Here is a 23,036-nt window from a genome sequence, read left to right on the forward strand (position 1 = left end):
CAGAAGGATCAATTTGTCTTTCTCAGAGATGTGCAATGAAAAACTTACTTGTAGCAGCGTCATAGGCACATGGCATCATATAAGCAGCATTCACATGAAAAAATTAAACAAAAATTGTACACAATTTTTACAAGAAAGAACACAATTAGAACAAAAAAAAAGTCAATTTTGGTGCAAAGTGATCATAGTGTTGACAATGTAGTCTCTCAGAAGGATCAATTTGTCTTTCTCAGTGATTAGGACTGTGCCAGTTGATTCAGGAACTGAATGGTTGAAGGGAAGTAGATGTTCTTGAACCTGGTGGTGTGGGACTTCAGGCTTCTGTACCTCCTGCCCAATGGTAGCTGCAAGAAGATGGCATGGCCCGGATAGTAGGGATCTTTGATGATAGATGTTGCCTTCTTGAAGCAGTGCCTCTGGTAGATACTACTAATGGTGGGAAGAGATGTGCCAGAGATGTACTGGGCTGAGTCCACTATTTTCTGCAGATTCTCAGAATGAGCTGATGACCATGGTGTGCTAGTTTCCAATTAGAGTAAGCCAGAGGGTCAAGATGAGTTTTATTTTATCCCATAGGAACTGCTGGTACTTTATTCAGCACAAGATCTGAATGGGCTACTTTACAGTCTGGCAGGAAATGTGTTTTGAACCCAAAACTGATCATATTTATCACAATTCCTATTGGTTTACTTTTACCAAGACTATTGTGGGTTTTGTTTAATACTGCTGGAGACCATTCACAATGTTTCCAATGGGCAACCCAGCTTCTCGAACAGAATCCCTTGGAATGAATACCTTCAGCAAAATCCTAAATTTTTTTCTCATGTTTTTTTGCCCTGTATTTTTACTTTGACTTTCTTTTCCACCTTGTAAACCATCTATAATGAATTCCACAGATCAGGACTCTAAGAAAGTTTTGAAAACCTTATACCTTCTGAAAGCAAAATGTAAATTCTACATGGCTGCATTTACTTTCAGTACAGTTTTATTTGGTTTATGAAGGGGAAGATAAGGGTGCAGTCTCATAGTTGTTTCTGAATAGTTGGATTTCAATTAGCTCAGAAAAACTGCCTCCATCAAAATCAAGCTAGATTAGAACAGGTGAAGTATCAAGTGTGTAACTTCCCCTGCCTATTACAATTCAAATCAATAATCAGGGTTGAGAATGTGTAGCGTAGAAACAAATTCATTTTATAGTATGAGTGTTTTAGAGTGCATTTTATAAGGAAGCATAGAAATCAAGTTTAAAGAATCAATATTAAATGCCTCCTCTTCCCAATGTGAAGGGCATGAATCAAGACAGTGCACCCCTTTCTGGCATCAGTACTACATGGCAAGAAGCACAATTTGAATGAAGCTGCTGTCAAAATACTTATATTGAATTTAAAATGTTACAAAGTTGGAATAAATGATACTTTATATGTTGGATTCAAAGGAAATAACAACAACATAGTAAACACTTTATAAGAACCCGAGATTACAGTGTAAGGGGATATTTATTTGAAGACAAATCATTACTGAAGAAATTTTAGCTTACCGCTTTGTAAGTCCGTTTCTGACCAGCGTGTTTCGCTGTCCTCCCAGTCTCAGTTCCTGTTTCCACATGCATAGAATAAATAATGTCGAAAAAATCCTCCACCACAGCTACACGTTTCAGAGAGATGCTCTCCTTAGCGGTGACTCCATCTCCAGTCTGTGAAAGCACATTACAATATTCACCAACAGCAGTGGTTTCATAAACATCTTGGTGTGTTTTTCATTCGCAATGATGAATTATCAGTGTTATAAATAGGCAAACACTCATTACACATTTCAGATTGCGATAAGAAATAAGAATACATAGGGACTATAGGAAACCTAATTTGACCTGTCTGCAAATTATAGCAAACGCAAGGCATCCAATCTCATTCCACAAAATGTCAATGGACTAATTTTCCATCTAAAACAGTGGCAAAGATTTGTCTTCAAACTGACTGGTAACTTGAGTTACATGCTTTATGCATTACACAGTTAATTACATCTTTAGGGTGATGTTTAGTCTTCGTGTCCCCAAAATGTAGCTATGACCCAAACATAGTATTTCAAATTTATCAAGTGATATTTATTTGATAGGATAAACCAAACTTGGAATAAACTTTTAATGATTTGTAATCGTTTTAAACCATTACATAAATGAGCCAAACATGAATATTTAGTGCCTCTTAAATTAAGAAACTTATGTAAACGAATTTTGCATTTGGTTGCTTTGGGTGCATGTAGAAGACAATATTCATAGATGAATATTTAGTAAATGTTGAAAATTAACAGGTCTGTGAGTTAAATAACTCATTAATCATATCAGCCATTATTTTCCATTAAAGTAATTCCCAATTTATACTTTTCCCCAGCAGCTTTGCCCTAAGTGCTGAATTTATAGTTAATTGCAGTCTGTGATATCCTAACTGATGAAACCAACACTGAAACCACTCAGACTTCAGATGAAAAGAACTGCAAATGGAAACACAAGTTGCAGAAAATAGCATGATTCTTAAATATGCTGAACATTTTATCTATTACAAATCTAAGCCCTTTGTCATTACTGTTTTAGGTAGACTACAAAGTCACACCAGCAGTTCTCAATGAACAAAGAAGATGATTGGGGGTGGGGGGGGGGAGGTGAGAAGAGGGATAGAAGAGAATGCAGACAGTTAGATACAAGGATAGATTCTCTGCAAAGGTCAACATGACAAAGATGAAATCATTTTGTCTTGCTATGATCTGGTACCTAACTCTTCAGATAAGGCTATCTTTAAAAAGCTTGCATATTGTGTTCACTTTCTACACATAAACTTTCACTCTCTTGAATTTATTATAGACACCAAACCTGTCAACATTACATATTACTGAGTTTTTTCAATACCTTTTAAAATGAACAAGTCTTGTCCAGCTTTACCATCATAGTTTGTCAAAGCACCAATCTAACCATTAAATTATTTTTATAAAATTGTTGGTTTGACTCTTTTAAAAAAAACACATTTCTTATGTGCAAAGTTTTAAACAAAATAAAAATAAAGAAACAGAAGAAATGTTTGTCCATTAAATTGTCCTTTGTGTATAACTTGATTACATTTTTACATTTAGTTCTCAGCCTCTTTAAAGTTATGGATTTAAACCAGAGGTGATTACCTGACAGTAATTAGAAAGAGCTTTCAACAATTTCTGTGTCTAAGCATGAACATTTTTAACATGCAAACTCTGCATCAAGAGGAGCTGAATCCCCTTTTGTAAACATTTATCAGTTTATTTTCTATAAAGGTCTTCTAAAAAGGTCTTTGAAACAACCTGGAATTCATATTGTTGAAGGTGTTTTTTGGACAAGTTAGCATTTATTGACATCAATAACAAAACAATTGTCAAAATTTCTCAATTAACAAAACTGTTTTCTATTACCCTTAGAAGACAAAGAGTAGTGGAAGGCTATTACTCTGGCTGGAGGTCCGTGACCAATGGTGTTCCACAAGGATCGGCACTGGGACCTCTGTTGTTTGTGATATATATCAGTGACTTGGAAGAAAATGTAAATGGGTGGATTAGCAATTTTGCAGATGACACCAAAATTGGTGGAGTTGTGGACAGTGTAAAGGGCTGTCAAAGAATACAGCAGGAATAGATCAGTTACAGATATGGGCAGAGAAGTGACAGATGGAATTTAATCCAGGCAAGTGTGAGGTGTTGCACTTTGGGAGGTCAAATGAAAGGAGAAAGTATACAGTAAATGGTAGGCTCCTTATTAGCATTGAAGTACGGAGGCTCTTGGGGTCCAAGTTCACTGAAAGTGGCTATGCATGGATAAAGTGGTAAAGAAGGCATATGGCATGCTTGCCTTCATTGATAGGGGTGTTGAGTATAAGAGTAAAGAAGTCAAGCCACAGTTACAGTATGTAAAACTTCAGTCAACTGCACTTGGAGTATTGTGTGTGCCCCATTATAGGAAGGATGTGGAGACTGTGGAAATGGTGCAGAAGTGGTTTACCAGGATGCTGCCTGCATTAGAGGCAATGAGCTAAAGGAAAGGTTGGACAAACTTGTGTTATTCTCCCTAGAGTGTTGGAGGCTGAGGAGAGACCTGATAGAGGTTTTTAAAATTATGAGAGGCATAGATAGGGTAGACAGTCAGAACTCTTTTCCCCAGGATAGAACTGTCAAAACACCAGAGGACATGCTTTTAAGGTTGGGGGGGGGGGGGGAGATTAAAGGTGATGTGAGGGGCAAGTTTTTTTATGTGGAGAGTGGTAGGTGCCTGGAATGGGTTACCAGGGGTAGTAGTGAAAGCAGGCAGTTTGGTGGAGTTTAAGAGGCTTTTAGGTAGACACATGAATAGGAAGGGAATGGAGGGATATGGATGATACACAGGAAGAGGACATTTAGTATCAATTGGCATCAAGATCGACACAACATCGTGGGGCCAGATGGCCTGTCCAGTGCTGTCCAGTTCTATGTTCTATATTCTACTAAGGTCTGTTTGTGGCAGAAGTGAAAAGTCAGGAAATTCTGCACATTAAACCTATGGTTTTCTTGTCACAGATTTTAATAAGCAAATATGTGTTGATACTTTACCAGTGTTGGATGGTTCTTTAAAGATGATTTAGGGCCCACCTTAATAGCTCTCTGTCCTCACAGTCTGTTTGGCATCACCCAACGGTATAATTCCAGAAAACTTTCAATGCTATTGGAATATACGCAAGGCAATGCTCCAGTAGACCTGCACCCCAAACCCCCTCCCCGCCCATTCCCGACTCTCCACGGCACTGCACTAGAGACTAAGTCACTTCTAAACCCTGGGTATGAAAAGCAATTTTTTGGATCATCTGGTAAGCTAGTTCAGGTAGCATTTAAATACGACAAGGACTTCATGGTTGAATGTTTGGAGCACTCCAAAAGAGGAAATGGTAAAAACAAAATCTCATTTGCTTTGGCTAAAATCAGATAAATAAGAATTAAACCAAGGGATGTTTTTTCTTTGTGGAAGATGAACATTTCCAAAGGGGTGATGGTAGAGTTGATAGAAGCCCATTATTAGATATGCTTTGGTTACAACGTAAGAATGGAACTAAGTGACATTTGTTCTTTAGGGATGGCAATGTTAAAAAGCTTGAAGATTTGGGAATAATGAGCATGAAGGGATTTAGGAGGATAAAGAGACAGGATGTGATATAGAGCATACCAAAGTAGCATTATCAAACTAAATTTGACACACAATTAGCTATTAAGCTAGTTGAACTTGTGGAAGATAGATTTTGTTGTTAGCAGTAGTGATCCCTTAGGTCAAAAATTTTTATGGGTCTTTAGATGACAGGGGAATCTGCTCCTGAAATCGCAGACACATTTGGAAGCATTACAAGTGATGTTAGAAGACATGATTGAGCCACAATTGCCATGAGAAAGTATTCTTTTTCTTTTATGGAATTTAACTATGACTAAACTGAGACAATTTTCCTTGCCCCTTTTCCAATAAGTTTTTGCTAGAGACCTTTGTTCTAGGCTATTGTCTGCCAATATGTGATGTTGAATCTTTTGATGTTTGTCTTCAGGGTTTCATTGAAGCTTTTCTTTTTGGCATTCCAGTCTCCCTTCTCCATTGGCGAGTTGATCAAAAAGCAGTTGTTTTAGTAGGCATGCTTCAAGGATATGCATATGTAGAGCCTGACTCTACCTCAAATGATGCTGAATTGAGGTAGTCGGGCACTCAGCCCTGAAGATGCTAGCCTCCATGAGTGTTTTGATCCCACCCATTTATATGGCAATTCTTCCAATGGATGTGCTGGCATTCCAGGTTTTCCAGATAGAACACGCATGTCTTGCAGCCATAGAGGAGAGTTAAGATTACCACTGCCTTGTAAAATTCTGGTATATATTCTGAAGTAACCCAGCAAGACAGCCTGCCAAAGGCAAGGTAAGCACAATAAATACTGTACTGAATCTCTACATCTATATTTGCCCTCTGGCAGAGATAGCTACCAAGGTAGGCAATGTGTTCTACATTTTCCAGTTCCTCACTGTCAATATAGATCTCTTTTGCTGGACTTGACGCTCAGAGCAGCATGGTGAAGAGCTTTAGTTTTGTCGATGTTCAGAGTTAGCCCTGGGCTAATATAAGCTTCAGAGAAGCAGTTACATGCTGTTTGTGTCTTTTGTTCGTTGTTCAACAACAGTGTGATCATCTGTCTACTAGTGTTTGATTACTGAAGCTTATGTCACTTTTGTTCTAATGCCAAGGTGAGAGAGGTTGAAGAGGTTCCTGCCAGTCCAATATTGGATACTAATGCCCTGTGGCTGACAAACAATTTCAGATAAATGTTTGCATATTGATGGAAAAATAGAGAAAGATGCAAGTACACAACCTATTTACGCCAGATCAGATGGCAAAAAGCTCAGATGTTGATCCACCGCTCAGGATAGACACAGATAGTACAGGAATCTTACAACAGTGGTTTGGACAGCCAAACTTTATTTTTCACAGAGCCTTATGATTGACAAAGTCATAGGCTTTGCTCAGCTCAATGAAGACCATTTACAATTCCAGCTGATATTCTGACACTTTTCCTGAATTTGCCTGTTTGCAAAAATCATATCAATGGTGTCTCTTAACAGTCTGAAGTCACAGGGGGGTCTGGGAATACTTGTAAGAGGAAGAAGGTGATTCAGTAAGAATCTTCCCTCTGATTGAGATGTTAACAATGTGTCAATAGTTGTCATAGTCAGCTCTACTATTTTTAAAAATGGCAACAATATTACTGTTGGGCAAATGAATGGGAATTTGTTTCGTGCACCAGATTTTACAGAACTGCAAATGGAATTTGTTTATCAGTGTTTCTATTCCCCCCCACCACCACCCCTCTCTTTCAGATGAAGTGCCCTCAAGACCATGTGCTTTATTTTTCTTCATTTGCTTAATAGTATTTGGACCTCCTCAGATGTTGATGGCAGGAATTTCCCAAACCGGTACCAAGGGATAGAATCGACGGTGCCATCAATCACAGTCAGCTTTCAATTTAGGAGCTTTTGGAAGTTTTCCTTACAGTGTTCTTTGATGGATTAATTGTCTTCGAGAAAGGTACTACCATCTTTAGAGTTCAGTGGCTTGAAGCCACATAAACTTAGGCTGTACAGGGTCCTTACCTCAGAAAAAGTCTGTATATTATGTCTGTCAACAAATGGTTGGATTTTTTCACTTTGCCCACCCATCATTTTTTTTTCCAATTTCTCAGTCATTCTTTGAACTTCACTTTGGAGCTGATGAAAATAGCTCTGCTTCTGACTTGATGACAGATGGTTTTGCCAATTGCAGAAAGCATTCCTATTCTGGTCCAAGAGGTCTGTGATCTCAATCTTGTCATTGACTCAGTCCTGATGGCAGCAGAAAACAAGGCCAATGGATTCACTTGAGCCACTTGAGTGGTTTTAGTGTTTTCCAATCTTCATCACTTGTGTTGTTCTTTCCTAGTGTACATACAGTATAGAAACATAGAAAACCTACAGTACAATACAGGCCCTTCGGCCCAGAAAGTTGTGCCAAACATGTCCCTACCTTAGAAATTACTAGGCTTACCCATAGCCCTCTATTTTTCTAAGCTCCATTACCTATCCAAAAGTCTTTTAAGTGACCCTATTGTATCCGCCTCACCACCGTTGCCGGCAGCCCATTCCACGCACTCACCACCCTCTGAGTAAAAAACTTAACCCTGACATCTCCCTTGTACCTACTCCCCAGCACCTTAAACCTGTGTCCTCTTGTGGCAACCATTTCAGCCCTGGGGAAAAACCACTGATGATCCACGCAATCAATGCCTCTTATCATCTTATACACCTCTATCAGGTCACCTCTCATTCTCCGTCGCTCCAAGGAGAAAAGGCCAAGTTCACTCAACATGTTTTCATAAGGCATGCTCCCCAATCCAGGCAACATCCTTGTAAATCTCTTCTGCACTCTTTCTATGGCTTCCACATCTATGGATTAAGTTTCCACTGAGGTGTGCTTGGAAGTTCTTTTAATGCACTGAAAATGTTAGTCTTCAGCTGTTGTATTGTCATCTGTGTGATTTGCATTGTTTTCTATGTTTTAATATGTTCCTGATGTACTTAACAAATCACCAAGCAGTGACTAGTCCTGCAGTTATAGGCTTCTCTCAACACAAGTGATTTTAATGCCACTTAGATCCTTCATACAATGACATAGTCCAAGAGGTGTCATTATTTTGAACAGGATTATTACCAAGTTCCTTTGCATTTTTTGCTTTGTCATAAGATTGTGTTTGTGATCACAAGGCCATTCCACACATATGCATAGTATAAACATAACATTGGAATTGGGCTTGCCCACATCTGCACTCTCATTGAAATTGAAAGCTTCTGCTATTTTTTGCATTAAAGTTCCTTAAATGGATGTACCTGTCTGTTTTTGGAATAAATGAAGGAATATTGCTAGGGCATGTGTTGCTGCATATGCACTAATGCTGGCAAAAGACTTACTTGCCAGTCAAATGCAGTGAGTCATTGATGCCAAGAGGCAGTACAACCAGGGGATTGACAGGAAGAGTCTTGATTGCCAAGCAATCATCATGTATTTACTTGTCATTTACTGTATTTCCTTCCTGAAAGATGTAGCTACATCTTCTTTCTGCAGCTGACGTTCTTCTCACTGAGATCACTGATGTTGCTGTCACCTCAAGAGTTTTTAGGGTGACAATGCTATTTTGAGTTTTTCCTCTCCCTTTTGAATTCTTTAGTACTGTTAAATAACATTAATTAATTAAGAACAGAGTTATTGTTTTAGGTTGATCCCTTTTCTGCAGAGTCTGATCAACTTGAAATGTTGACTTGGTTTCTCTCTCCATAGACGTTGCCTGACCTGAGTATTTTCAGAATTTTCTGTTTTTATTTCAGATTTCAAGCACGTGTTTTTTTTTTGCTTTGAGGATTGTGAAAGCAGTGGCTTTGAAAGGGAAGCATCTGAGATAGATTATCCCAACGTACTGATATCAAAGTAAATTTGACACAAGTGTTATTGACATGTTAAGAGGAAATCATGAGAAGGAATTGCATGTTAGGGCCTGGACAACAGAAGACAAGACCCTCAACTTAGAGCAATTAAAAAAAAGAGGCCAACGTAGAGAAGATTACAACAGTGGGGAGAGACGAAGCCACAGAGAAGGGGAGAAGAGGCATGCTAACTCTAGATCAGCAAGCACCTAAGTGATGGGTTACCTGGGCAGTGTGACTTAAACACAACAGCAGAGTTTATGGAGGGTAGAATGAAGGAGGCGGGTCAGGAGAAAATTGGGATAGCAAGGGCTAGGGTAACAACAGCAGAGAAGCTGATATAAAGATGGAGTTGATCAATGTTATGGAGCTGAAATTAGGCAGTCTTCCTGAATTTGTTTGAATAATGTTGGCCATGAAATCTGACAATTGGAAGCAGAGAAGTGGCCAAGACAGAAGGAAGTGTCGTCAACGTACATGTGGAAAATGACTTGGTTTTTGGATGAAAAAAATATTGGATAGGTCCACCAGTTATGACAGTGTGAGTACAGGATGAAAAGCCATGAGACAAATGATTCTCTGGCTATGTAAACTTGTCACACTGTATTATTTCCTCCATCTATGAGTGGTACTGGAGCACCTTCATTGGGAAGAGGTGGTAATTACAGAACAATGAGTTTACTGAGCATTTTCTTTGAAAAATGTGAAGTTGATTATGAAGTTGTGTTTTGGGAAAACAACAGGAATTGCAAATGCAAGATACTTTTTTTAAATATGAATATAGAGCTATAAAATATTCACTCAGAGTATGGCAAAATCTCCTTTTTAACTCACTCAAACTGTGTTGGATGTTGAGAAAGGATAACACATATCAATCCCTGTCCATTAAGAGGTAGCAAGTAGGATTTTTTTTCTTTTATATATATCTTCAAATGCTAAATGCTTATTTTCTGTCAAGGGACGGTTTCACCTAGGGAGCTTAATATGCAGTATTTCCACATAATTTGTTTTGTAAACCTGTGCCAATCCCACAGCATGTGTACAATCCAGACACCTGTCTCCAAGACAATAAAGTAATCACAGCTGTGTGCTCAAAAGGTCAGTTTGACATCATACACGCATAGTGCATGTTGCCTATGAAACTTTGTGCTTCTAATCTTGATGCTTGAAATTAAACTCTCCTTGAGCACTACGAGTTTGGATCTCTCACTTTAATAATGTGATTGGTTTTTTCCTACTGACTAAGAAATCTAATCAGGTAATTCTTTTCAAATTTTAAGTTGTTTTAACATTACCACTAAATAATTCAATACATTTTATTAATAGAAGCCTCTCAAATGTTTTAATTGGCCTGCAGTTTGACAACAGCTTTAAGATCAGCATTAACTGGTTTCCTTCACATTACCATGGTGTTGTTTTCAGAACAGGCTATGAAAGAAGGTACAAGCTTATCCAGGATATACACAGTATGTAGCACAAGTCACCAGCAATTAGTGACTTGTCTCCAGTATTCCATCCTTCACCATATGGCTATCAGAGTTTAATGATCAAGAGGGCAATGGGACCTCTGACTGATACTTTTGCCAATGGCCTGTTTGGCATGTCCAAACATTTTAATCTTCAAATGTCATTTAAACCTCCACAGTGACTCATGAGCATTAAGGCAAAACAGAACATTATGCTTTATTCAAGGGAGTGGAAATCTAATGGGTGCCATGTAATTAGAAGCACATATAATAAGTTGTAGTAGATCAGGCGAAACAATCAAAAGGTGAACACAGAGGAGATTCTTGTAGGTGGCAAGATTGTTTGGGGGGGCCATGTGGGGCATTCCTTTCAAATTGTTCCAGCAGTTCTTTTAAGGGCAGGTGGCTAGGCTCCTTGAGGGTCCTCACCGTGACCTTCACACCTGTAATATTGTTAGGATTCTAAATACATTTATAGGTTTCCAATTTACATGCTAGATGCAGAATCATAGAATTAGCAGAGAAAATTTAAACACAGGAGGCCATTCAACCCTCTGTGTCCATGCCAGTTTAAAAAAACTCTTTTACACTTGATCCATAGTCCTGCAGATCATGGCTCTTCAAGTACACATCCAGGTACTGTCTAAATGTGACAAGGTTTGTGTCTGCCACATTTTAAAGCAATGAATCACAGATCCCTATCATCCATAAGGCCAAAGATGTTTTCCTCATCTTCCTCTAATCCTTCCACAAATTATTTTAAATTGTGCCCCTTGTTTTCAACTCCTTTGCTAAAGGAAATAAGTATGTCCTATCTAGCTAGGCCTCTCAAAATTCCGTACACCTGAATTGAGTCTCCCCTCAAAGTAAATACCCTACCTTATCATATCTTACCTCAGCCACAATTTTCCAGACCCAGTAATTTTCTTGCAAATTTCCTCTGCATCCCTTCTGCTGCCATGGAACCTTTCCTAGAATATGGTGACCAAAGCTGTATGCCATATTCAAGCTGTGACCTAACTAGTGTTGTACACAAAACTGGCATAACCTCCCTCTTTTTATGTTCTATGCCTTCCATATGCCTTTTTAACCAACTTATTGACTTGGCCTGATATATTCAAGGATCTGTGTATTTACACTTCAAAGTCCCTTTTGTTCCTCCACACAGCCTGCTAAGTGGGACCTTGTCAAAATCCTTGCTAAAAATTCATGCAGCCTACATTAAACACACAGCCCTTATTGACCTTCCTTGTAACCTCCTCAATGAATTCAATCAAATTAGTTAGACACAACAAATCCATCTGATTGTTACTGATTAATCAGTACCTTTCCAAAAGATTCATACTGTCTCTTCCAATGAATTCCAATATTTTTAACATCACCAATTGGTCTGTAATTACTTGGTTTATCATTACCTCCCTTTTTTGACATTGGTACAGCGTTAGCAGTCATCTGATCCTCCAACACCACTACTGTAGCCAGAGAGGATTGAAACTGAAAAATTGAAGTTAGATCCCTGCAATTTCCTCCCTTACTTCTTTTAAGAGCTTATGATATATTTCATCAGGCCCTGATAAGTTATCCATGTTTAAAGATGATAAACTTCTTAAAACGTTCTCTTTTGCTACTTTTTATCCCATTGAATATTTAATGTTTATTTGCCCCAATGACAACATTGACTTCATCACCCTCTTTGGTAGTTTTCTAAATACAACAGCCTTGGCGCACTCTTACAAAAGACAAATAAAATGGTGATAGACAAATTGAGGCAAGAATGAAACAGTAAGTTCAGCCTTATTGCTGCTAGCGAGGACGATGTAAGTTTCTCACCTTGCATTTCATATTATCCAAACGCATGCCTCCAATCATCCAGCAGGAGGAAGTGAAAATTCTGGTAGTGGGTGAGATTGACGTAAAGCTAAAGAGCTAGTTAATATACAAATCTTAAATGAGTGGGCAGGATGAAGTAGCCAGCTTTATTGAATGACTTACATATAAACATACAAATTAGCAGAAAGAAACCACTTACCCCCTCGATCCTACTCCACCATTCAATATCACGGCTGATTTAATTGTAACTTCATCCTGTCTACCCCCAGTAACCTTTCACCTCCTTGCTTATCAAGAATCTATCTCTGTCTTAAAAATATTCCAAGGCTCTGCTTCCACTCCCTTCAAGGAAGAGAGTTCCAAAGGCGCACAACTGAAAAAAATTCACCTCATCTTAAATGGCTGTCTTAAATAATGTAACCCCTTATTTTTAAACGCATCTACCCTGTTGGGACCTCTCAGGATCTTGTTTATTTCAATCAAGTCCCGTCTTGGCTTTCTGATTTCTACTGGATAGAAGCCTGGAGTGTGTGATCTTTCCTCAGAAGGCAACACTCCCATTCCAAGTATCAGTTGAGCAAACCCTTCTGAACTGCTTCCAGTGTATTTATTCCTTCCTTCCTTAAATAAGGAGCCCATTATTGTACACAGTATCCCTGATTTGCTCTTGCCAATGCATTACATAACTGAGGCATTAACTACCTACTTTTGAATTCAATTCCCCTAGCAACATCATTCCCTCATACTTGATGTACCAGCATACCAATCTTTTAACTTCATCCAAGTCATTTATATAAATTGTAAAAAGTTGAGGTCCCAGCACTGATTCCTGGACACCAGGTACAAGTGGCCAACCAGAATAAAAACATCTGTGCTTATTCTCAGTTTCCTGTTAACTAGACAATCTTCTGTCCTTGTCAGTATGTCAACCCCTTTTATTTCCTGCAATAATCTTTAATGCAGCAACTTATCAAATGTTGTCAGGAAATCTAAGTGTAGTACACTCAGTTCACTTTTATCTACAGCATGTGTTATTTATTCAATGAGCTCCAATAAATTGGTCAAATATGATTTCTCTTTTGCAAAGTCATGTTGCCTTTCGCTGATTACTGTGAATCCATCCATAATCCTTCTATAATGTATAATACTCAGTAAAAATATAAAACAGCTAAAATGCACTATGACATCCCATAGTGGTTAGGATGCTCACAGTAGTGAGAAAGATTCAGAAACATGTTGGGGCAATAATACAGCTGTGTTTCATACTGTTCTTCACTGAGATAGACTCTGTCATAGACTCATGGTTGGCATCATGACTTGCATGCCACCATGGACCAAATGTAAAATGGAGACCATTTTTTGTGGACACCCAGAGAAGAATATTCCACAGTCCCAGCCAATTAATGCTTTAATGAGGTTGATAAAAGGATAGTAGATTATATCACTCCCTGCATTTTCTTAGAGTTATCACATAAAGACGTGGAGCTAATCTTCAGAACTATTGGGGAGCTATTCAACCTACAGCAACCACACTCCTGAACCAAGGTCACTCAGAAGCATTTGTAAATGTTCAGAGGCCAAGTTACAAGTCATCATTAGATAATTCACTGAAGCATACTGTAGGACTTCAACAAACTCAACATCTGCAGGTTCACTGTGAGACCCTGAAAAATTTGGCTGCCCTACTCAAAAAACAAGGTTACTGCAACCTCAGGTATTGAGCTGCAGTATGCAGGCAATGCTTGCACATGTGCTTACTTTAAGGCTGAGCTCCAAATTGTTAATGACGTTTACTGAAGCTTTTAAGAGAATGGGTCTTGCATTTAACATCTGCAGGACAATTGTTCTACCAACTGCCCAAGTGCACCACATTGTCCACCAACAATAAAGGTTCACAGCAAGACTCAGGAAAACATGGACCACTTCCTACATCTCAGAAGCCATCTCTAGGTAAGGGCAGACAATGATGTTGAAATTCACCATCAGCCTCAATGCACCAGCATAGCCTTTGGTCAGTTGAGGAAAATGATATTTAAAGATCAAGATCCCAGACCAGGCACAAAACTCATGCTCTAATGGCCACCAGATATCCCTGCCCTTCTATATGTTCAGAGAGTTGAACTAACCGTAGCAGGCACCTTAATGCATTGAAAAGATACCATAAATGCTTCCTCCACATTCAAGGATAAGCAAACCAATGACAGAGTCTTCTCCAAGGCTAATTTCATTAGCATTAAGGGCCTAGTTACATTCAGCTGGCTACATTGGGCAGACCACATCATTTGCATGCTTGACTCCAGACTCCCAAAACAGACACATCATTTCTAGCTGTGTCATGGGAATAGATTGCCAGAGGACAGATGAAAAAATTCAAGGATATGCTCAAAGCTTCTTGAAGAAATACACCATCCCCCTGACGCTTGGAAATCTCTGGCCCATAAGTCCTCAAAATGGAGAAGGAGCATTTGGTATTACTATACCAAGTCCTTTTTATTCATGATAGAGGCACAGATTTTCTGCATACAACAAAAACAATGGATGCCACTTAGGCTGCTGGCTATAATACTAAGGCTGCAATGACATACAGCAGTCAACTTATCCATGGATATAACAACTTCTATGTAAGTAATCTTCAGTTTATAACCCATCCATGTTCCTGATGTCAGAGTTCCCAATTCCAGCCTGACCCCAATCCTGGCTCTAGTTCTGGCTGCACACCTGGATAACAGTCCAGTCCCTGCTCCAACCACAAAGCTATCCATGTTCTGAGCGTAATTTCATAAGTATGCAAATGAAAAACATGATGATGCTGGAAGAACTCAGCAGGCCAGGCAGCATCTGCAACACCTGAAGAAGAGTCCCGACCCAAAACGTTGACTGCCTGCTTTTCTCCACAGATGCTGCCTGGCCTGCTGAGTTCCTCCAGCATCATCATGTTTTTCATCTAGATTCCAGCATCTGCAGTCCTTTGTTTCTCTTTCATGAGTTTGCAGATCTACGAAGGGTACATCAGCATATAATGAGAACTTAGTGTATTAACAACCTCAAGTCCATGCATCAGGAGCCAACAGCAGCACTGCGTAAGCAGCTGAAGGAGCAGCCCACCTCAATAACTAACCATCCACTTGTCCCAACTGTGGAGGAGTCTGCATTTCTCACATTAGTCTCATGAGACACCTCAGAACCTACCAAACCAGACTGAAAATGTCATCTTCAATTTAGAGGTAATGCCAATGAAGAGGATCCTCATATTTAAATTTCTTTTTCTCTTGGTTCAGCCTCTGGCTATAAAACGCAACCAGTTGAACTTTAATTCTCCAAATCAGATTAACCCCTGCTTTACACAATCTATGTTAGAAATCTTGCTTTTTTTTTACCAATATTCCTTTGTACCCCTCTTCACAGAAAGTGTTGTCCTACTAACTTCCCTTGAGCTAAAATGGCTTGTCATTTAAACTGGCTATCAATCTCCCCCACCCTACTCCTACAGTGAATTCTTAGAAGAAAATCCAATATAATTCTATGCATGCCTCCTGGGCTCCTTCAGAACTTTAGGTGTGAATGGCTGGGGGGGGGGGGGGGGGGGGGGGGGGTTGGGTGGATTGACACTAATCAATGAATTACATATTGTCCCTGGATGGGGATAAAGTTTAATTCCAGGCTTATTAACATATCAATCTCCCTTTTGTCCCAGAAGCTGCACCATTTGGCTGAGGAGATTTTTAAATTGTGAACTAACTTTAGTCTGAAACATACCCTAAAATGCAATGTATTTCAAAACTGGTCCTATGTAAAAATGCTTAGACACCTTGAAGGATATGGTATCATCTTTTAAGAGTCATTTTCACATTATCGTCAGTACGAAGTCCACATCACTATACCAAAAGTTTGCATCAAAAAACAAACACAACAACTTAGGAGACACAAGAGATTCTGCAGACGCTGGAATCTGGCCCATCCAGCCCTTTGAGCCTGCTCTGCCGTTCATTAGGATAATGGCAGATTTTCTGCCTCAGCGTCCCTTTCCAGTACTATCTCCATATCCTTTGATTCCCTTCAAATCTACAAATCTATTGATCTCCGTTTTGAATGAACACAATGACGGAGCCTCCATAGCTTTCCCGGGTGGAGAATTCCAAAGGTTACCACCCTCTAAGTGAAGAAATATTTCCGCGTCTCAGTCCCAAATGGCCAACCTTCTATTTTGAAACTGTGCCTTCTGGTCCTGGACTCCTTGGCAAGGGGAAACATCCTTTCTGCAACTAGCCTGCCAAGCCCTTCAAGAGTTTTGTGTTTCAATGATCTCTATTGTAATAAGGGTCCTCCACAACTGTGTTCTCTCAGTGGCTGAGGAGATATTGCAATATGAATGCCATCCATCAAGAGGCACAACAGATGTGATTTTCACTGCATGACAACTCCCAAGAAAAGTACAGGGAATACGAATAACCACTGTATATGCCCTTTTTTGACCTCTCAAAATCCTTTGACTCTGTCAAGCTAGGGTAACTGTGGAAAATTTTTCTCAAATCTGGGTGCCCTATATTATTTATTTCCATTTTACACCTATCATATGTTCATATGCATGTCATGACTTTAACCAATGGGTCCACCAATGTCTCAATCCCTGCGAGACCAGGGTGAAGCAATGCTGTGTCATCACTCCAATCCTCTTTTCAGTCCTCCTTCCCCTAATATTGAACATCACTCCAACAAACTTCCCGCTGTCTACAGGACAATTGCAAAGCTGTTAACCTCCATTACCTCTACTGCAGAAACAAAGCCACTTTAACCTCTGTCATTGAATTGCTGTACTCAGATGACATTTGAGCTTATGCACATTCAAAGGCTGTGCTCTAAGTCATCATTGACTCATTGAATGGAATATGCAAGAGAATATATTTTACACTAAACACCCTCAAAACAAAGATCCACTACCAAACTGCACACTCCCCGGGATACAACACCATTCCCAACAATAAAAGGTCCGTGATGAAAAACCCTTTCCATAACAAGGAGCCAAATCTCAGCAAAGGCAGATATCATTGATAAAATTCACCTTCTCCAATGCACCAGTACAGCCTATAAGCATAAGAGGAAACGAATGTACAAAGACTGAATGCTCAAATCTGGCATTAAAGTCATGGTTGGCCAGATGACAGTGATCCTTCTGCAAACTTCAGAGATGTGGGCTATCTACAGCAGGCACCTCAAAGCACTGAAGTACCACCATCAATGTTGCCTCTGCAAAATTCTTCAAAACAATTGGCAGAATAAGCCAATTGACATCAGCATCCTCTCCCAGGCCAACATCCCCAGTATGTGGCTCTCACTATACTCAGGATATTCTGAATGCCTCATTGAAAAGAAATGCAATATCCTCACTAACTCAGTAATCCTTCCCCTGTGACTAATCAAAGTAGAGAAAGGACCAAGCTGGATGACTTCAAGTCTCTTCATTGGTCGTAAATGGAAGCCCAGCAAAAATGGTGGAAGAAGTGCATCAGTTTCTGTGTTATCCACCCACTCTCCCCATCAAAAATCTGTGGCAGAGTCTGCAATTCCACATTGGCATCATCAGCCAGCTTAGTACCCAGGAAACCAGAGAGAAGCAACTCATCCTCAATGCCAAGGGAAAATATCAATTAGCTGTTGAATTGTGTTCAAGTTGTAAAATGGGAGAGAGTGACAGTTGTTATCCAGTTATTTCATAAGGCTCCAGTGACTGTGGTAAACTCAAAGCTATTAAAAAGCTTTGATAAAGAGAAAGATTTATGCTTACATAGCAGTTTTTGGGATGTTCTAATATACTATACATTCAGTTAAGTACTCTTAAGCCAAGGAAAACATTCAGATATTGTAAATAAGCAGCAAATATGCTCATAGTGACCAGATAAGGTAATTTAGTAGTATTAAATTAGGGATAAATGTTGGCCAGGATACAAGGGATAACTCCTCTGCTCTTCTTAGAAAAAGTGCAATAGGATCCTTTATTCCCATTGAAAAGATCTTGGTTTAACAACTTTTCCAAAACACAGTATCTCCAATACTGTACAATCCCTTCAGTATGGTATTGGACTTCAGCCTAAAATTTTTGAGCTCAATCTTTGAACCACAATCTTCTGACTCAGAGTTTAGACTGTGTTACTAACGGAGCAATAACCAACATTTCAGACTATTTAAATGTATGTACAGAGCAGGAAACAACTCACAAATTTAATTTTCCTTAATTATAAGATTATTCATAAATGTATTTGAAAACAACCAACTTGTTGGTTTCCATAGGTTATGGTTCTATCAGCTTATGTAACTTCAGTGATAATTTTTTGACCTATTTTCTCTGTTAACAACTTCTTTTTGTTCTTTTATGAAATTATTTATATAATTCCATTGATAAATATTTTTCTCCATCTGAACAGTACAGTATGTTTTTAACAGACTGTTTGCAAGGTACTTAATATAAAAATTACTGAAATACTCAGTAAGATACTGATAGGTTGATGTACACCAGAATCAAACCTTGATACAGGGAAAGTTGTGTAATCATATGATAATGTCAATGAGTTGGATATGAAGCTGAAGAAGCTCAGAACAAACACAGAACACAAAAGTAGAATTTATTTCACATAAGTAGCTTCCAAACCAAAACATTCACATCATATGACCAATACTTGTGATTTTTCCTTGTTGGTTTATTGGTTGGCACTGAAGTTGGTTTGCCTATTTAACCTTGACTTGTCTGTGAACTTATTTGGGGCAATGTAAAGTATAAATCCTGGAATCTGCACTCAGTTCCAATCTTGGGGTTTTGCACTGAAATGACAACTATAGCACAAATGTACCACAATCTATACTGAAAAACAAAGTCGAAAAATAAAACAAATTCAGAGAATTGCTGCAACACAGAAAACAGCCATTCAGCCCATTGAATCTATGCTGGCTCCTAGAAGGGCAATGCCCTGAATTGGTACTTGGTAATTGTTAATTAGTTTATTATTGTTACATGTACTGAGATACAGTGAAAAACTTTGTTTTACATGCCATCCATACATATCATTTCAAAACATAAGTACATCAAGGTAGTACAAAAGGAAAACAACAACAGAATGCAGAATATAGTGTTACAGTTAGAGAGAAAGTGCAGTTCAGGTAGACAAATAAGGTGCAAGGGCCACAACGAGGTAGATAGAGAGATAAAGAGTCCATCTTTATCATACCAGAGGTCTGTTCAAGAGTCTTATAACAATGGGATAGAAGTTGTCCTTGAGCCTGGTGGTGTGCGTTTTCAAATGACTGGGGTGGGAAGGTTTTTGATTATGTTGGCTGCTTTCCCACGGCAGCAGGAAGTGTAGACAGAGTCAACAGAGGGGGGCTGGTTTTCGTGATGGACTGAGCCGTGTCCACAATTCTCTGCAGTTTCTTGCTGTCTTGGGCAGAGCAGTTACCATACCAAGCTGTGATGCATCCAGATATGAAGTGGTGCATGTATAAAAATTGGTGAGGGTCAATGGGAACATACCAAATTTCCTTACCCTTCTGAGGAAGTAGAAGCAATGGTGTACTTTATTGTTTGGATCAGGATAAGCTATTGGTGATATTTATACCTAAGCGTTTGAAGCTCTCAACCATCTCAATTTCAGCACCACTGAAACATACAGGGGCGTGTACTCCATCCCACTTCCTGAAGTCAATGACCAGCTCTTTTGTTTGCTGACATTGAGGAAAGGTTGTTGACAAACCATGCCACTAGGCTCTCTATCTCCTTCCTTTACTCCATCTTGTAGTTTGAGATCCAGCCCACTATGGTGGTGTCACCTATGAACTTTTAGATCCCATTCCTCTATACTGATTCTGTTTTCACTACCTCTATAGGTAGTGAATACCTCTGAGATTTTCCTCACATCCCTTTATATCTTTTGTCCAAATTTTAAATCTGTGTTCCTAGATCCTTGAGACATTCACTATTGAGGAGGCACTGCCCTTTATCTACCCTATCTAAAGCCAGTCATGATCTTGTGCATCTCTCTCTGATCTCCTCTCAACATTCTTTGCTCAAAGGAGGACACTCCCAGCATCACCAGTCTGAAAGCCGAAATCCTTCATCCCCAGAGCTATTTTAGGAAATCTTTTCTCCATCCTCTCAAATTTATGAATCCTGGCAACTTACATATTTTATTAATCACTCCCTGAAAACACCCTGCCAGTTTCGAGGATTACTACACATTTAAACCCAAATCCTCTAATACTTCACACTTTGGTATTGTGCCATTTAGTCCATATTGTCCCTCTATATTTGTTCTGCCAAAATGTATCACTTCACACTTCTCTGTACTAGATTCTATCTGCCACTTCTTATCCAGTCTATCAATATCTTCTTGCAGTCTATGATTATTCTTCTCACAGTTTCCCTTGGTTTGTGGTAAATACAAATTTGGAAATGTTACCCTACAAACCCATGTCTAAGTCATTAATATACATCAAAAAAGGAGTGATCCCAATGTTTGCTTCCATTATATGCTGTCTGTTTTTAAGCCAAATTTCCTATATGTGCTCTTAGCAATCCTTTAATTCCTTGGGCTTCAATTTTGTTAACCAGTCTTTTGTGTGGAACTTTATCAAATGGCTTCTGTAAATCCACAAAAGTGAAATCTACTGCATTTCCTTCAACAAATTCCATTAGATTAGACAAATATGACTTGCTTTTAAGAAATTTGTGTTACCTCTCTTTTATCAACTTAAACTTTTCTAAGTAAAGTTTTTCCTGATTATTTTTTCTAAAAACTTTTCCACAGCTCAGGTTAAACTGACTCCTGCAGTTTTCTGTCATTTCCTGGCATGCCCCTATACCCTTTTTTAAGCGATTGTGTTACATTTGACATTTTCTGTTCCTCTGGCAAGTCCCCCATATCTCGGGAGGATTAGTAAATTATGGCATGTTCCTCCATACTCAGCAGCTACCTAAAATGCATCTTCTCCAGAGCAGGTGACTTAAGCTGAACATAGCCACTATCTCATTAATTTTCACCCTCCATTATCTCTATGACCTCCCCTTCTTCTAAGTTGCTCTTGCTTGGTAAATACAGAAACAAAATCCTGATTTTACCTTCTGACTCTGTGCTTAGATCCCTCTCAATCCCTGATCATCCCCACCCCTCCGGTTACTACATACCTGTAGAAGACATTTGGGCTCATATTTATCTTTGCTGGCATTCACTTCCCTTTACTAGCCTTATTTTCTTTTTCACTTCCCTGTTCAGCTGATACTTATTGGAGTTCAGTCATTTGACATGCATCATCCACCTTCAACTCCTTTTAAATCATCTTCTCCATCTTCTTCCCAGTTCCAAAGAACGTAAGCAAATTCTGTTGACAACGGCGATAACGGAATTTTTATCCAGGATTTGCCTTTTACACAGCCACATTAATGTTTCTTTCAAACTGTAAACGTACAAACAAGTGCAAAATGGATATTATAGCACTTTTCATGGACCAAGTATATCTCTAGCACTTTACAGTGAATAACTATTTAATGGAAAAAAGCGATTGAAGTAGAGATCCCACTTTGAGTGTATTCAGCAGTCTGGGTGCAAATTGCACAGTTTTATATGCTCATGTTGCCAACTGTATTATCAGTGAATATAAAGTCTTCCCTGAACAGTAGTCTAGAATATAATTTTAAAGCATTTATTTTTTAAAAAATCCTTGATATTCCTTAAGAGTGGTAACCTGAAGTTTTAGAAGTGCAGCTGAAAATAATTCATCATAAAGCATAAACATTTTTCAGCACCAGATTTTAAATAACTAAAAATTACTTTGTAAAAATATTACAGAATATTTATCAATTTCATTTGCATACAGTAGCTAATTTCTAGGTATCTTTGGCTTCCTTGCCCTTTGTTCATCTACTTCTACATTTGCTGCCCGGTCCAATTGCAGGACAAAGGCATTCATGTTGGCAATTTTAAATTTTAGACAGTGCCTCTAACTCCCAAACTGGTAGACAGCAGCCCACATTTTCCTGCTCCTTCCACTGTAGAAGGACCTACTATGTAAGTGGCCTGCTGTGAAAATTCTGGAAATCCTAGAATGACAGCAGCTCATTTACAAACAGCATTGAAATCAGATTGGTCTGGGAATGTAGTGAGGGTTAACTGCCCTGCTGTTTTTTTTTGATCAGATATTAAACTAAGGTTCTGTCTGTAGAGATAAAACTGCAAGGCAAGTTGTGGTTTCAGAGGGTACAGGTGTTTTGTAGCTTTCAATCTGTGCCAACAAACTGAAATTCATAACTCTGTATGGCTTTAGAAACTGGCAAAATCTTCCAGACAACAGTTAATCATAAACTAACCAAGCATTTGTCAATCCAGTCATGCATTTAATCCCTTTAAGAAGTACAAGCCTCATATTTGTAGGCAGGTGCAAAATTATTCCTTTGGTAACTTGCAATACCTTCCCTACATTCTACAACTTCAATACCATATCAAGACACACATATTATGTTCATGGAGAGATTTATTGTATAAAAGACAACAACATGACTTAATCCATCAATGAGCATTTCAAAGAATATACAGCATGGAAGTGTTTACTTCAACCAAGACATCAGGAGCCCTCACTTTGGTAGGGTCTCATCTTTTATTCTTAAACCATTCCTATATAACTCAGATAATTCAGCTTGGGAGCTTACAACCAAAGAATGGGAGTTACAGTGAGCCACTTTGC

At 38.9% G+C, this 23,036-nt stretch overlaps 1 protein-coding gene across 2 annotated transcripts in view; it reads right to left on the reverse strand.

Moving 5' to 3' along the window:
• The window catches only part of LOC127578702 (nucleolar protein 4-like), a 224,505-nt gene that overhangs the window by 184,424 nt on the left and 17,045 nt on the right, over nucleotides 1–23,036 (reverse strand). For both annotated transcript variants that reach the window (XM_052031015.1, XM_052031014.1), the window contains exon 3: nucleotides 1,538–1,693. In XM_052031015.1, coding sequence (XP_051886975.1) covers nucleotides 1,538–1,693 — 156 coding nt within the window. The remainder of the gene's footprint in view (nucleotides 1–1,537; nucleotides 1,694–23,036) is intronic.

Source organism: Pristis pectinata, chromosome 16 (genome assembly GCF_009764475.1).
Source record: "Pristis pectinata isolate sPriPec2 chromosome 16, sPriPec2.1.pri, whole genome shotgun sequence".
NCBI classification, from domain to species: domain Eukaryota; kingdom Metazoa; phylum Chordata; class Chondrichthyes; order Rhinopristiformes; family Pristidae; genus Pristis; species Pristis pectinata.